We start from the raw sequence: 17,575 nt of genomic DNA, 5'->3' as shown, positions 1-17,575 counted from the left end.
TAAGGGCCAGCCTATCAAATGGGCCAAGGCAGTTTCTTTATTAACCAATGAAATCAACAGATAGATAGAAGACACACCTACACTCTATGGTTAGCTAGTGGCTAGCTCCACACTCTGATCTCCAGGCAAGCTTTATTTGTCAAAAGCAAACAAATTATCACCATATCCTGATGTTGCCCTGTGTTGTGGTGATCCTGAAGCTTTGTGACTGTGGGTCAGGTTCCTTTATGTGCTCCAGCAGATCAAAGATGGGGTGGGTGTTGGGGCAGGTCAAGTCATAATCCTGATTCTGGACCTGTGCAGATTGGTCCATCCACCAGCTCTCCCCTGTCCTCACCACCAGGATGAGCTCTCCAGCATTGTCCCAGTGAATTCACCTCTTGTAGCAGTGAGTGAGGTATGGGGCCAGTTCTTCTGCTTTCACACCCTCAAGGTCTGCTTTCCTACACCACACTATCAGGGCCAGCACTACTGTATTACTCCTGCACTGTGCAGGAGCCACTCTCCCAGGTGCTGTAGCTGGTGAGAGTCAGGGACAGCTCTCCTGCTCTTAAGAGCTCATGGTTAGCTCCTACACCTGTCTTAGGCTTTTATGGGCATGGGGGTGGAGCATCTCTTCTCCACCCATGCTGCCACATGTCAGATGAGTGATGGGGACAGCTCTCCTTTGTTTACAACCTAGGGGCTGGATCACCTTTAACTCCAACTACCAGCTCTTCTGTACTGTCTAGGCAAGGAGCAGGACCAGCTTTCCTAAGTGCTGCATCTGGTAATGGGGAGGGTCAGCTCCCCCCCCCACTCTCCTGTAAGGATTAAAGGATGAGGAGTAAGGGAGACATCTCTCCCCAACCCACACCACTGCATGACAGATGAACAGTGGGAACAACTCTCCCACACTTACAACTTTGGGCCTGGCTCACCCACACCTTCCATTGGCTCTGTTATGTTACCCTGGTGAGGTGCAGGGCCTGCTCTCTCAAGTGTTGTGAATATGTATCTTTTATCAGACATATATTTTGCAAGTATTTCCTCCCAGTTAATGGCTTATATTTTTATTCTTCTAGCAATATTATTCACAGAGTATAACTTGTTGATAAATTGTTTTCTTCCTTAGGACATGTTTTGTGTGCTGTTAGCTATTCTTGATAGTCAACTTGACACACCCGGGAGGAGGGAACCGCAGTTGTGGAATTGCTTCTGTTATACTGGTGTATGGATATGTCTGTGGGGCATCTTCTTGGTTGCTAATTGATGGAGGAGGGCCCAACACACTGTGGTTAGTGCCCCCTGCCTCAGGCAGGTGGTCCCCAGTTCTATAAGGAAGCAGGAAGAAAGCCAGTAAGCAGCAGTTCTTGCCTTGAACCTCTGCCCTGGCTTCCCTTGATGATGGATTGTGACCTGTAACCTGAAATAAACTCTTTGTTCCCCAACTTGCTTTTGATCATTGTCTTTATAACAGTGACAGAAATAATCTAGGACATGTTTTTGTTGCTATTGTTATTATCTTTTGAGGCAAGGTCTTGTGTAACCCAGGGTGGCCTTGAACTCCTAATTCTTCTGCCTCTGTCTTCCAAACTTGAGGATTATTGGCATATTTTACCACACTGGCTTGGTTTGTGTGCTTTTAAAATTGTATCTAAAAACTTTGTCACCAAACAAAAATCTGCCTAGATTTCCTCTACTATCTTGTAGAATTTTGTTTTGTTTTGTGTTGTGTTGTACGTTTTCATCTGTGGCTCATTTGAAGTTATTCTTTGTGAAAGGTTTAAGGTCTATGCTCAGATGTATTTATTCTTGGATATGGCTATCCTAGTGTTTGATTACATCACTGAAGAGTTCTTTAGTCATTGTGTTGTTTTCCCCCTTTACATACTTATCAGTAGTATGGATATATTCTGTCTCATTGATCTATTCTCAATTCTCTCACTAACACCACTCTTATTATCATAGCTTTATGCAAATCTTTGAGTCAGAGGTTAATAGGATAATCCACTTTTTTGGTAGTGTAAGGGTTAAATCCAGGGTAATGTCTGCTAGAGAATTGCTTTACCACTGAGCTTTATACCTATCCCTTTAATAAATTTTAAAAATTAATAAGGATTAAAAATTTTAAGTTTTAAAGGTCATTAAGTTATTGCTGGTTCACATAGTATAGTATTAAAGACACATTTTTCTTTAATACTTTCTTTGTATTGCATATTAAATATTAATTTTTATCTTACTTTACTAAATAGTAAGACATTACTATCATTATTCTCCCTGCTTTAATTTGCATATTTTTTCTTGGAAAAAAAGCTGTGAATCTATTTCACTTATAAAACATTTTAAAACATTAGTCAATCAGGTGTGTTTTGTTTTTTCATAATAGTGCATAGGAAAGAGTTACTGTCTCATTTCCCTTGAGTGTAATACAGATGGAAGTTGGGAAGTAAATCTTTCTTGTTGTAGGAAGTTGCCAGAATATAATCCATTAATGGTGTTTAGTATCTCTAGATTCATTTCAGGATAATCATAATAGGACATGTAGGTGGATAAAGAGTTATTAGATACGCACACACACATACACACACATATATGCATATACATATATATGTTCAGATAGTGATCGTTTTTACTCACAAATAATGTTAAATGAGCATATTAACCTTCCCTTTGGGAATGCAGGTTTCCATTTTCTAACAGTTTTTCAGAGACATACCAACAATTTGTTAGAGATATGTGTTCTAGTCTCCTTAAGTCCCCATCAGTTCTCATTTTCTGAAACTCCAGTAGTCTGGGAGACATTATATCATTTTCATTCAGGTTCTGGTGGGTTGAAGGGGCATTTTGAAGCATGTTAACTTGTTTTAAATGTAAATATAAACTCTTAATGAGTGGTCAGTTTGGAATTTACCAAGAAAAATTACAGTTTTCTCTAACTTTGGAATATGCTTGCACTAGTTAGCTACAACTTGCCAATATCTGGGGAGGGATCACATCCCATGATGGTGCCTGTGTTGAACTGTGGAAAATCAGAAAAAGAAGTAGGTTTGAAGGATTCTTATTCCCCATATTCTTGCTGACAACTGAATGTTTATGGTTAATAATATAAATGTTTTATTAACTGCATGGACTTTTAAATAATGTATGGAAGAAATGTTTGGGTTTTTTGTTTGTTTTTTATTTGTTTTGTTTTGTTTTTTGAGACAAGGTTTCTCTGTAACTTTGGAGCCTGTCCAGGAACTTACTCTGTAGACCAGGCTAGCCTTGAGCTCACAGAGATCCTCCTGTCTCTGCCTTCCAAGTGCTTGGACTAAAGGGGTGTGCCACCGCTGCCTGGTGAAATGTTTATTTTTACAGAAAACTTTGACACAAAGAAGAATGAATTAACAAAACAGGGATTTATGGACTTGCATCTGATGGAAGCCAATGATCGAGAAGGAGACCCTCTTGACCTGTGGGTGACTCTACACTCGATGGGATACAATAAGGCTCTGGAGCTGACAGAGGTAAAACACTCAGACATTGACAGTGGCTTTGTTTTTCGTGGCATTTGACCTTAAACACTCCTGACACATGACTTTTAAATCCAGGCACTCAAATCCTTGAATTTCAGTAGTGTAAGTGGAATCCTGAGCACACGGTATGTTTCTAGTATTTTACTGAAACTTGTGTTCTTTACTGAAAAAAAATAGTTACTGTCAACTGTGATTAATCAGAGACAAAAATGTTTGAACTTGGGCTGAAGAGATGGCTCAGCAGTCAAGAGCATTGCCTGCTCTTCCAAAGGTACTAAGTTCAATTCCTAGCAACCACATGGTGGCTTACAACCATCTGTAATGAGGTCTGGTGCCCTCTTCTGGCCTGCAGACATACACACAGACAGAATATTGTATACATAATATATTATATATATATATATAATTTTTAAAAAGTTTGAACTTGTTAATGTGCAGAGGGAAATTAGTAACTAAAATGTATATATTTTTGTTAGAACAAGGTCCAAGAATGGAGTTGTATGAGAAGAATTGAGTGCTTGTGAGAAAACTCTAAGAAAACAAGACAAGAGTCTTGTTACTTTAGTTTCTTCAAAAACATGGAGTTGTTCTTGGAATGTGCTGTCTTGCCCCTCCCAGCAGTTAGGAGTGAGCTTACTTCAGATTATTCATTGTAGTTGGCTATTACTTGTTTATATACCTCTATTGAAAAACATGTTTTGGCCATGCTTGGCTTGTTCACATCATACTCAAGTGATTTTTCTTAACCCTCAGAGTATAAATTGTCTGATGCTCTGAATAAAGTTGACTATTGCATGAGACCTTAGTCCACCTCTTTCTTAGGCCCCACTGTCTCAGGTTCATAATGCCAACTTATTTTAAATTGGAGATGTCACAATAGGTACAAAGTTAAATAATATTCTAAGTCCAGAGGAAGAGGAAAACTAGGCTTTTTTAAATTCTGTGTCTTGTTTAAAATACAGGATTTAAGGGTTTCAGCTCATTCCACATATTAAGTAGTCAGATATTTGGTTACAGTTTTAAAGTTTTAGTCATTTTCTCATACATCATTGTAACACGAGGTTTCTGTCCTGCCTGGTCCTACAGCCATTGAGTTCCAAAAAAACATACAGAGGCTTATATTAATTATAAACTGTTTGGCCTATTGGCTCAGGCTTATTATTAACTAGCTCTTACAATTTAAATTAACCCATAATTCTTGTCTATGTTTAGCTATGTGACTTGGTACCTTTTCTAAGTGCAACATTTTCATCTTGCTTCCTCTGTGTCTGGGTGGCAACTGCAGACCAAGCCTTTCCTCTTCCCAGAATTCTCCTAGTCTGGTTGCCCGACCTATACTTCCTGCCTGGCTACTGGCCAGTCAGCATTTTATTAAACCAATATGAGTGACAAATCTTTACAGAGTACTAGAGCATTGTGCCACAGTACTACATTATGTAATCAAAGACTTTTCTTTCATTTCCCAGCCACCCAGCCCTCAATAATCACACAAAAACTATATTAATTACAACGTTTGGCCAACAGCTCAGGTATATTCCTAACTAGCTCTTATATCTTTACTCATTTCTATTCATCTGTGTATCGCCATGAGGCTGTGGCTTATCAGTAAGGTTCTGGGCATCTTTGTCCTTCGGCAGCTACATGGTGTCTGCCTGACTCTGCCTTTTTTCTCCATATATATATATATATATATATATATATATATATATATATGCCATCTTTCTCCATATATCAGATTTCTGCCTGGCTTTACTTTGCTAAACCATTGGCCTAAAGAGCTTTATTTATCAACCAATAAAAGTAACACATATACAGAAGGGCATCCCACATCACATCAGTCAACTTATTTTTAGGTTATTTTATTTTATGTATGTAAGTGTTTTGATTGCTTGTATGTTGGGGTACTACATGCATGCCTTGTGTCCACAGAGTCAGAAGAAGGTGTCAGATCCCTTGGCACTAAAATTACAACTGATGGTGAGCTGCTATATGACTGCTGGGAAATGAGCCCAGTCCTCTGGAAGAGCAGCTAGTGTTCTTAACTGCTGAGCCACCTCGCCAGCCCCACTGCAGCCAACTTAGAAAGGCAGTACTGCTAATGACAGCTTTAAAATTAAGTTCTTTGAAACTTTGACTAAATTTCTAGTCATGGTATTATTCAGTATTCCTCAGAAGTGTGCTTTCAGAGCTTTCTAAAATTTTTTTTTTGCCATTTTTAGTAGTTGAATGTGAAGAGTTACTGTAATTTTTAAATACCCCTCTTTAATCTAATTTTGCAATTTTTTTTACATTTTACCCATCATTGTAAAAACTACTTTTAGTCTATAAACAGTACTGGTTCTACTGTACATTTTTCTTAGTAGAAATTATTTAAAAGCAATAAAGCAACTTGAAAACATTTAAAACCATTTATTAATATTACTTGTTTTTGAAACCAGAGGTAAGAATTATGAGGTAAATTTTTATTTGACTTAAATTTTATTAATACTATTGAATAGATAATATATCTCCATTGTTTGAAATTTCAGCAGAAAGGGGACTGAGGATGGCATTCAGTTGATAAGAGTGCCTTCCTAGAATATACAAAGCCTGGAGTACAATTCCCAGCACCACATAAACTGGGCATGGTAATGTATGTCAGTTCAAAGTCATCTTCAACTACATAGCAAGTTTGAGGCTAACCTGAGCTACATGAGCAAACAAAAAAAAAAAACCCAAATAATAAAATTTAATAGGAAAAATACATACAGCAGAAAGTGCCAAAGGATGGTGGCCTAGTTTACTTTCTATTGCTGGTATAAAAACCATGATCAAAAACAACTTGGGGAGGAAAGGGTTTATTTCAGTTTACAGCTCCTAGATCATGAAGGGAGTCAGAGCAGGCGCTGAAGCAGAGTCCATCGAGGAACACTGCTTACTGACTTGCTCCCCATGCTTGCTCAGCCTGCTTCCTTATATAACCCAGGACCACTCAGAATTGACTGGACCACCCCACAACAATCATTAATCAGGAAAATGCCCCACCAGACTTGCCCACAGGCCAGTCTGATGGACACATTTTCTCATTTGACTTTTCTTCTTCTGAGATAAACCTGGAGCTTGTGTTAAGTTAATAAAAACCTTACCAGCACAGACGTGATATATATTACTATATAACTATATATATATTACTATAACTAAAATAAAAATGATAAATTGTGATGTGTTGCTCACAAGAGAGATCAATGCTGGACAGGTACAGTTGACCCACATAGATAATCATGCTAATTTGTATTTATTTTATGGTTGGGGGCATGATGGCAAGGAGTTATCTAACTATTAAGCCATAAAAATTGACAGTCTTTGGAGAAACGTGTATGTGAGAAATTCTTAATTGTGTTGGTTGGTTGGCACTCAGTAGTGTTCCTGCTTGTATGAATAATGTTTCTCACTTTCTGACCTTGGAAGATGATCAGATGACACTGGTTGCTCTACAAATTGAGTTGTGATGGGGATGCCTTGCTTTCTCTCTCTCTCTCCTTCTCTCTCCCTTTCTAAATGGTGGGGTTGAACACAGGATCTCATTGTGTTAGACAAATGCTCTATCACTTGAGCTGAATCTCCAGCCAATTTTCTTTTTCAAGTGAATTGAGAAAGTTGAAGATCAGTAATGACACGTGCCATTAACTGTCTGATAACAATAGTTGTAGTGGTATATTATTTGTATTTCAATAAATAAATCTTGGCTGAAGACCAGAGGCAAAGCTAAAACCACTAGAGGTCAGGCAGTGGTGACACACACATCTTTAATCCCAGGATTTGGGAGACAGAGTCAGATGGATCTCTGAGTTCAGTCCCACCCCGTGATACACACGATCAATGAAGAAATAAAGCCAGGTAGTGGTGGCTCACACCTTTAATCCCAGTATTAGGGAGTCATATGCTCTTAATCCCAGCACTAGAGGATATATAACATGAGAGGAGAGAGAGGCTTAGTCTGGTGGTTGCCCAGCCTTGGTAGAGGTAAGACTTCTCCAGTGGCTTGGCTGCTTTACTTTTCTGGTTTTGGGGTTGAACCCCGATATCTGTCTCTGGGTCTTTATTATTTGTGCTACAAATATTCAGTTTTTCCTAAAGTTTATGAGAACTTTAAAAATTGTTTTAAATTGGACTTACATTCATCTGAAGTTTTACCCAACTAATGGAGACACTTTAAAGAAGTTTTTATCTGTGGGGATTTGATTTCAGTTCATGTATTGATTATGATTTTATCCTGATTTTATCTGAAAATACTATTAAATCAGCTATTAGAAAAGTTACCACAGAGAATCATTTTTCATACTCTGGGTGAGGTGTCTTAAAGGCCTCCAACACTGCATGGCATGGTTGTGTCTCTCTGAAGTCTTAGCACCTAGGAAGCTGATGCAGGAGGCATTGAGTTTGAGGCCAGCCTGGGCTGCATAGCAAACCGAAAACATCCTGAATTACATAGAAGACCTTCTCTCAGAAAACAGAAGACAAAAGGAAAAACAGCATCCACACTAGCAACTTCTAAAAACCAAGACACTTATAAGAAGTGACTCAAAGACCCTCTGCAACCGTGTCTCCCACGTTTTCCAGGTGTGACCAAGAAAACAAGTCCCAACGGTACTCTGACCTTACATCATGCAGCCTTTTAGTGTGTCTTTTAATTGATACAAATACATTTACATGAAATGTTAGTCTAGGTTCAAAAAGAAATGTGAACTTTGGTGCAGACTCTGCCTAGGTTTGTCAAAAGACAATACAAAACTTATTTAATTCACTTGTTTGGGTTAAAGATTCTAAATTGGTTTGCTGTGCCTTCAGGTCTTAGACTGTGTTAGTTACTATGTCAGCCAACATGAAAGAACATTTTTTAAAAGTTTTTATTTGTATTTGTGTGTGTCTGTGTACAAGGATGTTCATGTACCTGCAGGGCCCACAGAGGCCAGAAGGCATTAGATTCCTTAAATCTGGAGTTACAAGTGGTTGTGAGCTGCCCAACACGGTTGCTTGGAGTCAGACTCTTGTCTTCTGGAAGAACAAGTGCTCTTAACCACAGAGCCGTTCCTCCAGGTCCAAGCAAGCTAGTTTTTGATTAATAATTGAGTGGTATAACTCCTAAAACTGGGATCACTGTCTTCACAGGATTTTGTTCAAAAGAGAGTTGGCTTTGTTTGTCTGCGGATTCAGTTACTTGTAATCTATTGTAGTCTCTCTATAGTAGTCTCAAATATTAAATGGGAGAGTCAAGAAATTAAATATAAGCTGTACATTCTAGCTTAGTTTCTGTTCTGAGTTGCATGATGAAATCTCACAAGTTCCTGACAGGACTGTCCTTTTGTCTAGCTTCTCTCTCAGTGTCAGGCTTGATGGCAAGCACCTCTACCCACTGAGCCATCTTGCTAGCCAAATGAGTCTTAAATGATAGGAGAAACATTTATAGTAAGTTTATTTATTTAAAATTCTACCAGAAGGTTAAGCCAAAATTTTGTTTGCTTCCCCATCCAGGCATGCCCATTTGTCATCAATATCCATGCAGAAAGATGCAAGCCAAGAATTAAAGCGATCCATATGGAGGCATGCAGTAGGCAACTTGAGAAGGCCATTTGCAAGTCCGTCCTTGACAGAAGTGATGCTAAAGTCATGGATGGCTATGAAAATATAATTGTACATACTTGCAATTATGACACCTGGATAACATCTATCATTGAAAATAAGGTATCAATTATGAGTTAGTTTTCCTTATTTTGGTATAAAGTTTTCTAATAATATATTCTTTTTTACATTGCAGCCAAATACCCTACTATACTTATAATATTTATAATAGACAGTTATTCATTTTAGGATTTATGAATCAAACTTGGCATGGCACTTTTTATATTATTTATAATGACTCAAGATCATTGTTTTTATTTTAAAATATGAAATTTAAAATTTGGAGATCAGTGAAGAGTCAGTATAATCTGCATACAAAATAGAGATATAATTTTTGTTTATATAAAATATTTTCAAAACACTTGTTTAGCTTGTTATATAACAGGACCACCAGAAAATATGAAACATGTTCTCTACTGGATTTTTTTTTTTTACTCTTTGAGGGCCTGCCACCCAACTCCCAAATAAATACATGGAGACTTACTCTTACTTATGAATACCCGGCCTTAACTTGACTTGTTTCTAGTCAACTTTTTTAACTTAAATTATCCCATTTCTCTTTAACTACGTTTTGCCTCTGGGATTTTTACCTTTCTTTATTCTGTATGTATTTCTTTCCTTCTTACTCCATGGCTGGCTGTGGTTAGGTGACTGGCCCCTGGAATCCATCTCTCCTCCTTTTCTCACTCCTTCTTTTTTCTCAAGCCTAGATTTCTCCTCCTATTTATTCTCTCTGCTTGGCAGCACCACCTATTTCTCTTTCCTGCCTGCTCAACTCTTTATTAGACCAATCAGGTGTTTTAAGCAGGCAAAATATTGCAAATTTATAGAATTAAACAGATGCTACATAAAAAATGCAACACATTGTTGCATCATTAAACAAATATCACACAGTATAAATGAATATAACACATCTTAAACTAATATTCCATAACACCTTGCTTTCAAGTGTATGAGTTACTTAGGAAGACAACTAATACTCTCAGAGAGCATCTCAGAGGCTAAGTAAACATCAAGTCCTGTAATCTGTTTGCATGCACAGTAGTTTTGGTCTACTTTCATCTCGCAGTGGTTTAGACCATGGGTCCTTGGAACAACGTGTGATGAGGGGAAAGGAGTGTAGAGTAGGATTTTAGCTCTATCTAATGTTTAGATACACTGAGGGGCAAGCTTCAGAAAAGGCTAACAGTAGAAGAAACAAAGGGAAGGGGTGGTGTGAAGGATTATTAGAAAGGTCAAAAAGAATGATAGAGTGGATCCATATCATATGTGTTATCTTGAACAGTCTTTCTAGCATCTAAAACATGCATGCAGTTAATATTAAATAAACACATGCTTATTGAGTTAGTGAGTAAAAGAGGAACCCAATTAAATGGATGTTTCAGGCATATTATTTGGAAGGTAGGATCTGAGTGAATGAATGATAGAAAATAGAGATGAAAGAAAATGAAGACATTAGTGCTGTAATAAATCAAGGATGAGCTAACTTGCTGTTACAGTCCACAGTGGTCTGGGAATGAAGATTAAAGGGAGAATCCAAAACTCAGTTGAAAGAAAAGTTTATGTCATCAGTTAGAAAGGAATAAATGAAGAAACCCAAAGCACTGAGCAGAAAGCAGCAGCTGGTTTTTAGATTTTATTCTGAGGTTTTTATCTTTATTATTTTTCAAAACTAAAGACTTATAATTTTCTACAGTCAGATGACAAAGTGATTATTCATATCAACAATGAACTAAGTAAAAACTGTATCAACAACAGAGGACTCAGCGTCTTTGCAGTAGAAGTGGCTCCAAGATCTACAATGGTAAATGTTCTCTAAAACCTTTTGTCATCTCTCTTTGGAAAGAAATATTTGCTATTAATGCTATGGATAAGCATGTGGCATGAAATGAAGTTGTAAGTTATTTAAGCATGACATTCATAGTACTAAATACGAGAGGTAGTGGGATTTTTGTGTTGTTTTCTTATGTAATCCAGGCTGACCTCGAATTCACTGTGTAGCCAAGGCTGAGCTTTCAACTCTGGTCTTCAATTCCCCATCTCCCATGTGCTAGGATTGCAAACTATCATGTCTGGTGGGCACTATGATGAGTAATATTCATTTAACTTTTCTGTTCTAGTTTCTTTTAAAAATTGTTTTACATTGTGTGCATTTGTGTGCACATGTACATGCATACATGCACATTCATGCCACAAAATGCATGTCAAAGTCAGAGGACACCAATAAGAGTTGATTATCTCCTTCTACCTTGTATGTTCCTGCATCCAGCTGAGGGTGAGGCACTTCTTATCTGAGCCATCTTAACAGCTCTATTCCTGTTTAAGGGTAAAATTAAAACATTAGAAAAAAATTTTTAAAAATTAAAAAAAATTTAAAAAATAAAAAAAATTAAAAAATTAAAACAGTTAAGTCCTTCAAAAGATTAATATAAAGATAAAAATTAAATAATATATGTGAAAGCACTTTGCAATATATGGAGAAATGCCAAATAATATGGCTAATAATAGTTATTTTAATAACCCCAAATTAAAATTGTCCAAGATTACCTAAGAGAAGAAACCTCTCAAAGTTTTAGATAAGTAACTAAGTCAAGAGCCAGAACCAGCTCTATAATTTTGTTTTTAGCAAACTCTGGGTCTGGTAAAGAAACAGAGAAAAGCTTACTAGTGTATTTTTTTTACCACCCCCACCCTTCCCCTGTATTTTCTGTGAAATTCCACAACCTTCTTGAGTGATTTAAAGGTAAAGGGTAAAGACAGCTTATTCTTAGTTTCTCCAATGAAGACTTAAGAAATGGACTGCAGAGGGTAAAGTATTTGCTGTGTGTCCTTAGAACCCTTGAAAAAGCCAGGCATGAAGGTGCACAGTGTGCAACACCAGTTCTAGGGAAAGAAATAGGCCAGATCACAGGCCAGACTACAGTGTGACGTTTTACTCTTTTGGCTTTTTGGGGGGCCCACAACCCAGATCCCAGATAAATCACATACAGAGCTTATTCTTAGTTATGAATGCCCAGCCTTATCTTGGCTTGTTTCTTGCCAGCTTTTCTCAATTTAAATTCTCCCAACTTCCTTTTCCCTCTGGGCTTTATCTTTCTTCTGTAATCTTACTTTCTTATTCCATGGCAGGCTGGGTGGCTGGGTACCTAGGTAGTCCCTATGTTCTCCTCTCCTTGTTCTCTTGTTGCTCCTCCTTTACTCATCTTTCTTTCTATTTATACTCTGTCTGCCAGCCCCGCCTATCCTTACTCCTGCCTCGCTATTGGTCATTCAGCTCTTTATTAGACCATCAGGTGTCTTAGGCAAAGAAACACAACTTCACAAAATTAAACAAATGCAGCATAAACAAAAGTAGTACACCTTAGAATAATTTCTCCCAACATTTCCCATTTTTTTTCCTTTCTAAACACAAATGAAAAATTGTAACTTTGACATAGTAAGACTGTTTACAATAAGAATAGTTATCAAGTAAAGATTACATTCACAATGTACTGAATTCCAATTCATTTGTATCTGATAAATTTAAAGAAAATAGTCCATAATCTATCCTATCTAAGTAAATCTAAAATTTTATAAATAAATTACTTTTTATCATATTTAAGGAAAACTGCAATTTTAACTATCTAGTCTTCAATCTCATCAGAGACCCAAGAAGGATATAATATTATTTGAGGAAGCAAAATGTGCATTGCAAACAACTTTCAAAACTCTAGAAATGACAGAGACATCTAACTGCCTGGACAGTCATCCAAAGTTCTTCTGCATTGTTGGGGCATCCATGTTCAGCCTACAGATCTAGAGTATCTGGCAGACTTTTCAATGAAGCAGGAAATTTGCCCTCTGTCCCGCCTTTGTTAGCAGTTTGTCAGACACTTTCCTCTGTGTCCTGCAGAATGTCTGGTAGACTCTTCTGTGAAGCAGGAATTTTGAAGGACTGTCCTGCCTTGTTTTGGCAAAATTCATTAGTCACTTTTCTCTGTGTCCTGCAGAATATCTGGCACACTCTGCTGTGAAGCAAGAATTTTGAAGGGCTGTTATGTCTTTTTCCTGAGTGGCCTGCATGTTCAGTCTGCACAGCACATTATCAGCAGTCAAAGGCAGGAGCAGTTTCTTTGCCCAGTGACTAACCTTGCCAAAATGAAAACAAATAAAGTGTCCATTATCTCTGAAATAAATTGGTGCTGCCAAGAGCAGATTTGTCTCATTGTCATGAAAATCTTTTAAATTAACAAAACATTTAATTGCCATATTCTATAGGTCTTTGAAGTATTCGAAGACCATCTATCTAAAATATATCTATTTAACCTAGAAAACATACCTAACATATGTACAAATTTGATTGTTATATGGTTAACTACTCACCTAATGTTTCTTGGTTGTCCTATATAGTTTATAATAATAGCTTTCAAAAACTAGAACTTTACCTTACATTTTTAAAATAAACTGCATAGGTACACTACCTTAAACAAGAGGAGAAACACATGTGCAATATGTGGTAACAATAGCAACCTTAAATTTGTATCTACAAAACCCTTTAGACAAGAGTAGAAACATATACAGTGTGTAAATTTGTATCAATATACAAAAGTTCTTTAAACAAGAGTAAAACCATATATACAATGTAACAATTAACTGAATTTGTATCCATATACCAAAATCCATGTCAACACAAAATATCTGAGGTTAATAGTCCTTTTATCCTATATTCCCCTAAATATAACAAACATCCATGAATCACAGAATAACCAAAGACTACCCACACCCTTTTTCTTTTGGGAATGTGGACTTTTTTTGTTGTTCTTTAGACTGCTTTCTGCTGAATGTGAGCAAAGTATTTTTAGGGTCCCAGAGAGAAAATTTGAGACAATAGCCAAGTCCTGAGAAGACCAGTTATAACCTTTGTTGATAGATATCACCTGTCAAATTTCAGGAGGTCTCTCCTGATCAAACCAGATCCAGATCAACCTGGAAAGAATTCACAACCTCTTGTTTCCCATGGAAACAAAAGCAAAACCTCTTCTCCAAGGCATTCTTGATTTCCATTTGACAAATACATTTTTGACCTTAAAAGTTAAGTCATTCTTAAAATATCTAGACTGGTTCATTTCCACAGGCCCTCTTTCATTTCCAGGTCTCTTCGCTGCTGTCCTTTGCTTTTCAGAAATCAAAAAATTCAAAACCAACACAATAACATAGGATCCAGACTCCCTGTGCATTTCCCATCTTTTTTGTTTTGTTTTGTTTTGACACAGAGTTTCTCTGTTATATTCCTAGCTATACTGGAACTAGGTCTTGTAGATGAGGCTGGCCTCAAACTCACAAGAGATCTGCGAGCCTCTGCCTCCTGAGTGCTGGGATTAAAGGCATGTGCCACCACCATCCTGCCTTGTATTTCCCATCTTTATATGTGGCTTTTTTCTTTTATGTTACTTATACTGTCTCTTTAAAGACTTTATTTTTTAAAAACTCTTTGTTTCTTTCAATAACTGCCTATACCCATTTTCTTTCTTTGTTAAGCTATACACATTGTAAAACACCGAATCTGTTTAGAAGCTTTTCCATTTGGATCTCTTTTATTGCATATCTTTTAGCTTTTTTGCCTGCACAAGCAAACTTCAGATTGTTAAGCTACACCTGACTCCCCCATGTGCTCTTGCAGCTAGCTGGTTCTACCCACTCTCGGGTTTGGTCATGAAAGCCAAGCCCAAAGCTTGCCCTCTGGTCAGAGCTTTGTGACTGAGAACTGCATTAAACCTTGCTAACCAGCATTTGGTACCTGTGTTGTCACAGCGGTTTTTACTTTGCTTGCCACAGTTTCTAATTTCTATTTAGTGCTACCAGTTGAACATCAGTGCCTCTTAAAGGAGTCATGTCCTTTTTGTTTTCAGCTTTCTCAGACTCTAGATGGATATCTGAGCCCCATGTTGGGCACCAAAATGTACTGTGATGTTTTTCTCTTTTGGCTCCCAAATAAATCACACACAAAGGCTTATTCTTAGTTCTGAATGCCAGACCTTAACTTGGCTTGTTTCTTGCCAGCTTTTCTTAACTTAAATTATCCCAACTACCTTTTCCCTCTGGGTTTTTATCTTTCTTTTTTTCTGTATAACTTACTTTCCTTCTTATTCCATGGCTGGCTGGGTAGCTGGATAGCTGGCCCTTATGTCCTCCCCTTCTTGTTCTCTCATTGCTCCTCATTTCCTCATCTCTCCTTCTATTTATATTCTGCAGCCCCACCAGTCCTTGTTCCTGCTTCATTATTGGCCATTCAGCACTTTATTAGACCAGCAGGTGTTTTAGACAGGCAAAGAATCACAGCTTCACAGAGTTAAACAAATGCAGCATAAACAAAGTAACATGCCTTAAAATAATTTTCCCCAATACCACACACTCTTGATTCTCAACCTGTGGGTCATGACCCCTTTGGGGTGCCAAACAACCCTTTTACAGGGGCACATATCAAATATCCTGTATTTCAGATATTTACATTATAGTTCATAACTGGAAAATTACAGTTATGAAGTTAAAATTTTATGGTTGAGGGTCACCACAACATAAGGGACTGTGTGAAAGGATCACAGCATTAGGAAGGATGAGAAACACTGGCTAGCTTGATTAACAGGGGCCAGGTTCCTATAAGAGATCTTGTCTCAGAACCTAAGATAGAATTGGAGGAATGACAATTGAGCTTGACCTCTGCTCTCTACATGTGTACATGCACACATGTGTACCCACATGAACATGGTACATATGCACATACAACTGTGAATGAACCCACAATTACAAACAATGTTTTAGGCTTGGTGGAGAAAGTCTCCTTACCTCCCACTGCCTTTTTTTACACAGTAAAACTACTCTAATAAAGTAGGATTGAGTCTGGATTCTCCTGTTAGTTCTCAGATCATAAACTGCCAGTCCATGCTAGGGAAAAATAACAATTTTATATGCACACATATTTTTTCCCTTTTGATATTTAGAGACTGGGTCTCATTGTGTAACCCAGGCTAGCCTCAAACTTGAAATCCTCAAGCCTTAGCTTTCTGAGGTTGTACCAGTAGGTGGTGTACTATCATCTCTTTTAAAAACTGTAGTAATCACCCTTTTATTAATTATATACTTCATGTTGCCAAGGCTAGTCCAGATCTTGTATGCTTAAATGATCTTCCTGCTTAAGTCTCCCAAGTACATTGTATTCATGCCTGTTCATGACACATGGTACATACCACTGCCTCTGGTTTCACAGTGATTTCTTTCTTCTTTTTTGAGAGAATCTCACTGTGGAGCCCTTGCTGGCCTTGAATTTGCTGTATAGACCAGATTGCCCTTGAACTCTCAAGAGATCTGCCTGTCTCTCTTTGTCTCTTGAATGCTTGGATTAAAGGCATGCTCCACCATACCTAGCTTTATAGCTACTTTTTAAAAATCATATTAAGCCTAGAAATGACCTATTTAAAATTGGCAAATAACAATAATTTATCAAATAAAAATAAAAACTTTCTATTTTTATATGCAGGTTTGTCAACATGTAATGCCCTTGAATGAACGACAAGAATGGATATATTATTGTGTGTATTCCCTTATATCTTAAATAATTCCACTTGGAACTATCAAACTAAGAAGTATTTTAGATCAAATCTGTTATTTATTAACTAAATGCTGTTCCACGACACTGGTATACTTAATAATCTGTTTCATTTTTATGCATTTATATTTTATGTCAATGTTATATGTTTTATTATTAAAATTCAAATAGTGTTTTAAAAATGTGTGGCTGTCTTGTTAATTTAGTAGGAAATATAAATACTTTTTGTTTTTTAATAAAGGAAAATAAAATTATAGATAGGATTTTTAAAAGTAATATTCAGTAACTTCCAGACTATACACTTCTGGTTTGTTTTACACATAAAAAAAAGACAATGTAAATACAAAAAATAGCCATTTAAGGGTCTAACTATTTAAGAGCTAAAGTGGTGTGGAAGAAAACTATTTCTGCATTAAGAAGCCAAAACCTCTTGGCAATTGTACAATATTTTGTGCCAACAACAAATTTCTCACCAGTGTATCAGTCACTTTCTTTGCACAGACGGCCCTTGGAAACAGTTGGTGTTAACCCTGTGTAGCAGTTAAGGAGATAGTGTGTGGCCTAAAAAATGACATCGAGCAATTAAATACTATTTGTCAGTACCAGTAGCAGAGAACTTGGCCAATGTCAGCTTTTGGATTATGAATACCATCTGGCAGAAGCTATTTTTGCCTACACTATGCATGCACATAGTTTAAATGTGATTTGGAGTTTGGACTGTTGATTTAGAGCTGTAAAATAGGTTGTCATTATCTCGCTGTTTGAACTCTTCAGACAGATGTCTCATTAAAGGTAGTGAAATATAAAATTATTTTGTTTATTGTCAAATGTTTTATAA

General features: G+C 37.1%; 1 protein-coding gene across 3 annotated transcripts in view; it reads left to right on the top strand.

The window, feature by feature from the left end:
* Efcab7 (EF-hand calcium binding domain 7) overlaps positions 1-17,337 on the top strand; it is a 50,946-nt gene extending 33,609 nt beyond the window's left edge. For 2 of the 3 annotated variants that reach the window (XM_038335257.1, XM_038335256.1), the window contains exons 11-14: positions 3,340-3,488; positions 9,009-9,218; positions 10,852-10,959; positions 16,669-17,337. In XM_038335257.1, the coding sequence (XP_038191185.1) occupies positions 3,340-3,488; positions 9,009-9,218; positions 10,852-10,959; positions 16,669-16,743 (542 nt within the window). In that variant the 3' untranslated portion in view covers positions 16,744-17,337. Of the gene's footprint in view, positions 1-3,339; positions 3,489-4,963; positions 5,014-9,008; positions 9,219-10,851; positions 10,960-16,668 lie in introns of those variants that run through there. The other variant, XM_038335258.1, reaches the window with a different exon arrangement.
* Positions 17,338-17,575: the final 238 nt, after the last annotated feature.

The sequence above is a fragment of the Arvicola amphibius genome, chromosome 6 (genome assembly GCF_903992535.2).
Source record: "Arvicola amphibius chromosome 6, mArvAmp1.2, whole genome shotgun sequence".
NCBI classification, from domain to species: Eukaryota; Metazoa; Chordata; class Mammalia; order Rodentia; family Cricetidae; genus Arvicola; species Arvicola amphibius.
Note: the sequence above shows the minus strand (reverse complement) of the source record. Positions and strands in the feature narration are given on the sequence as shown.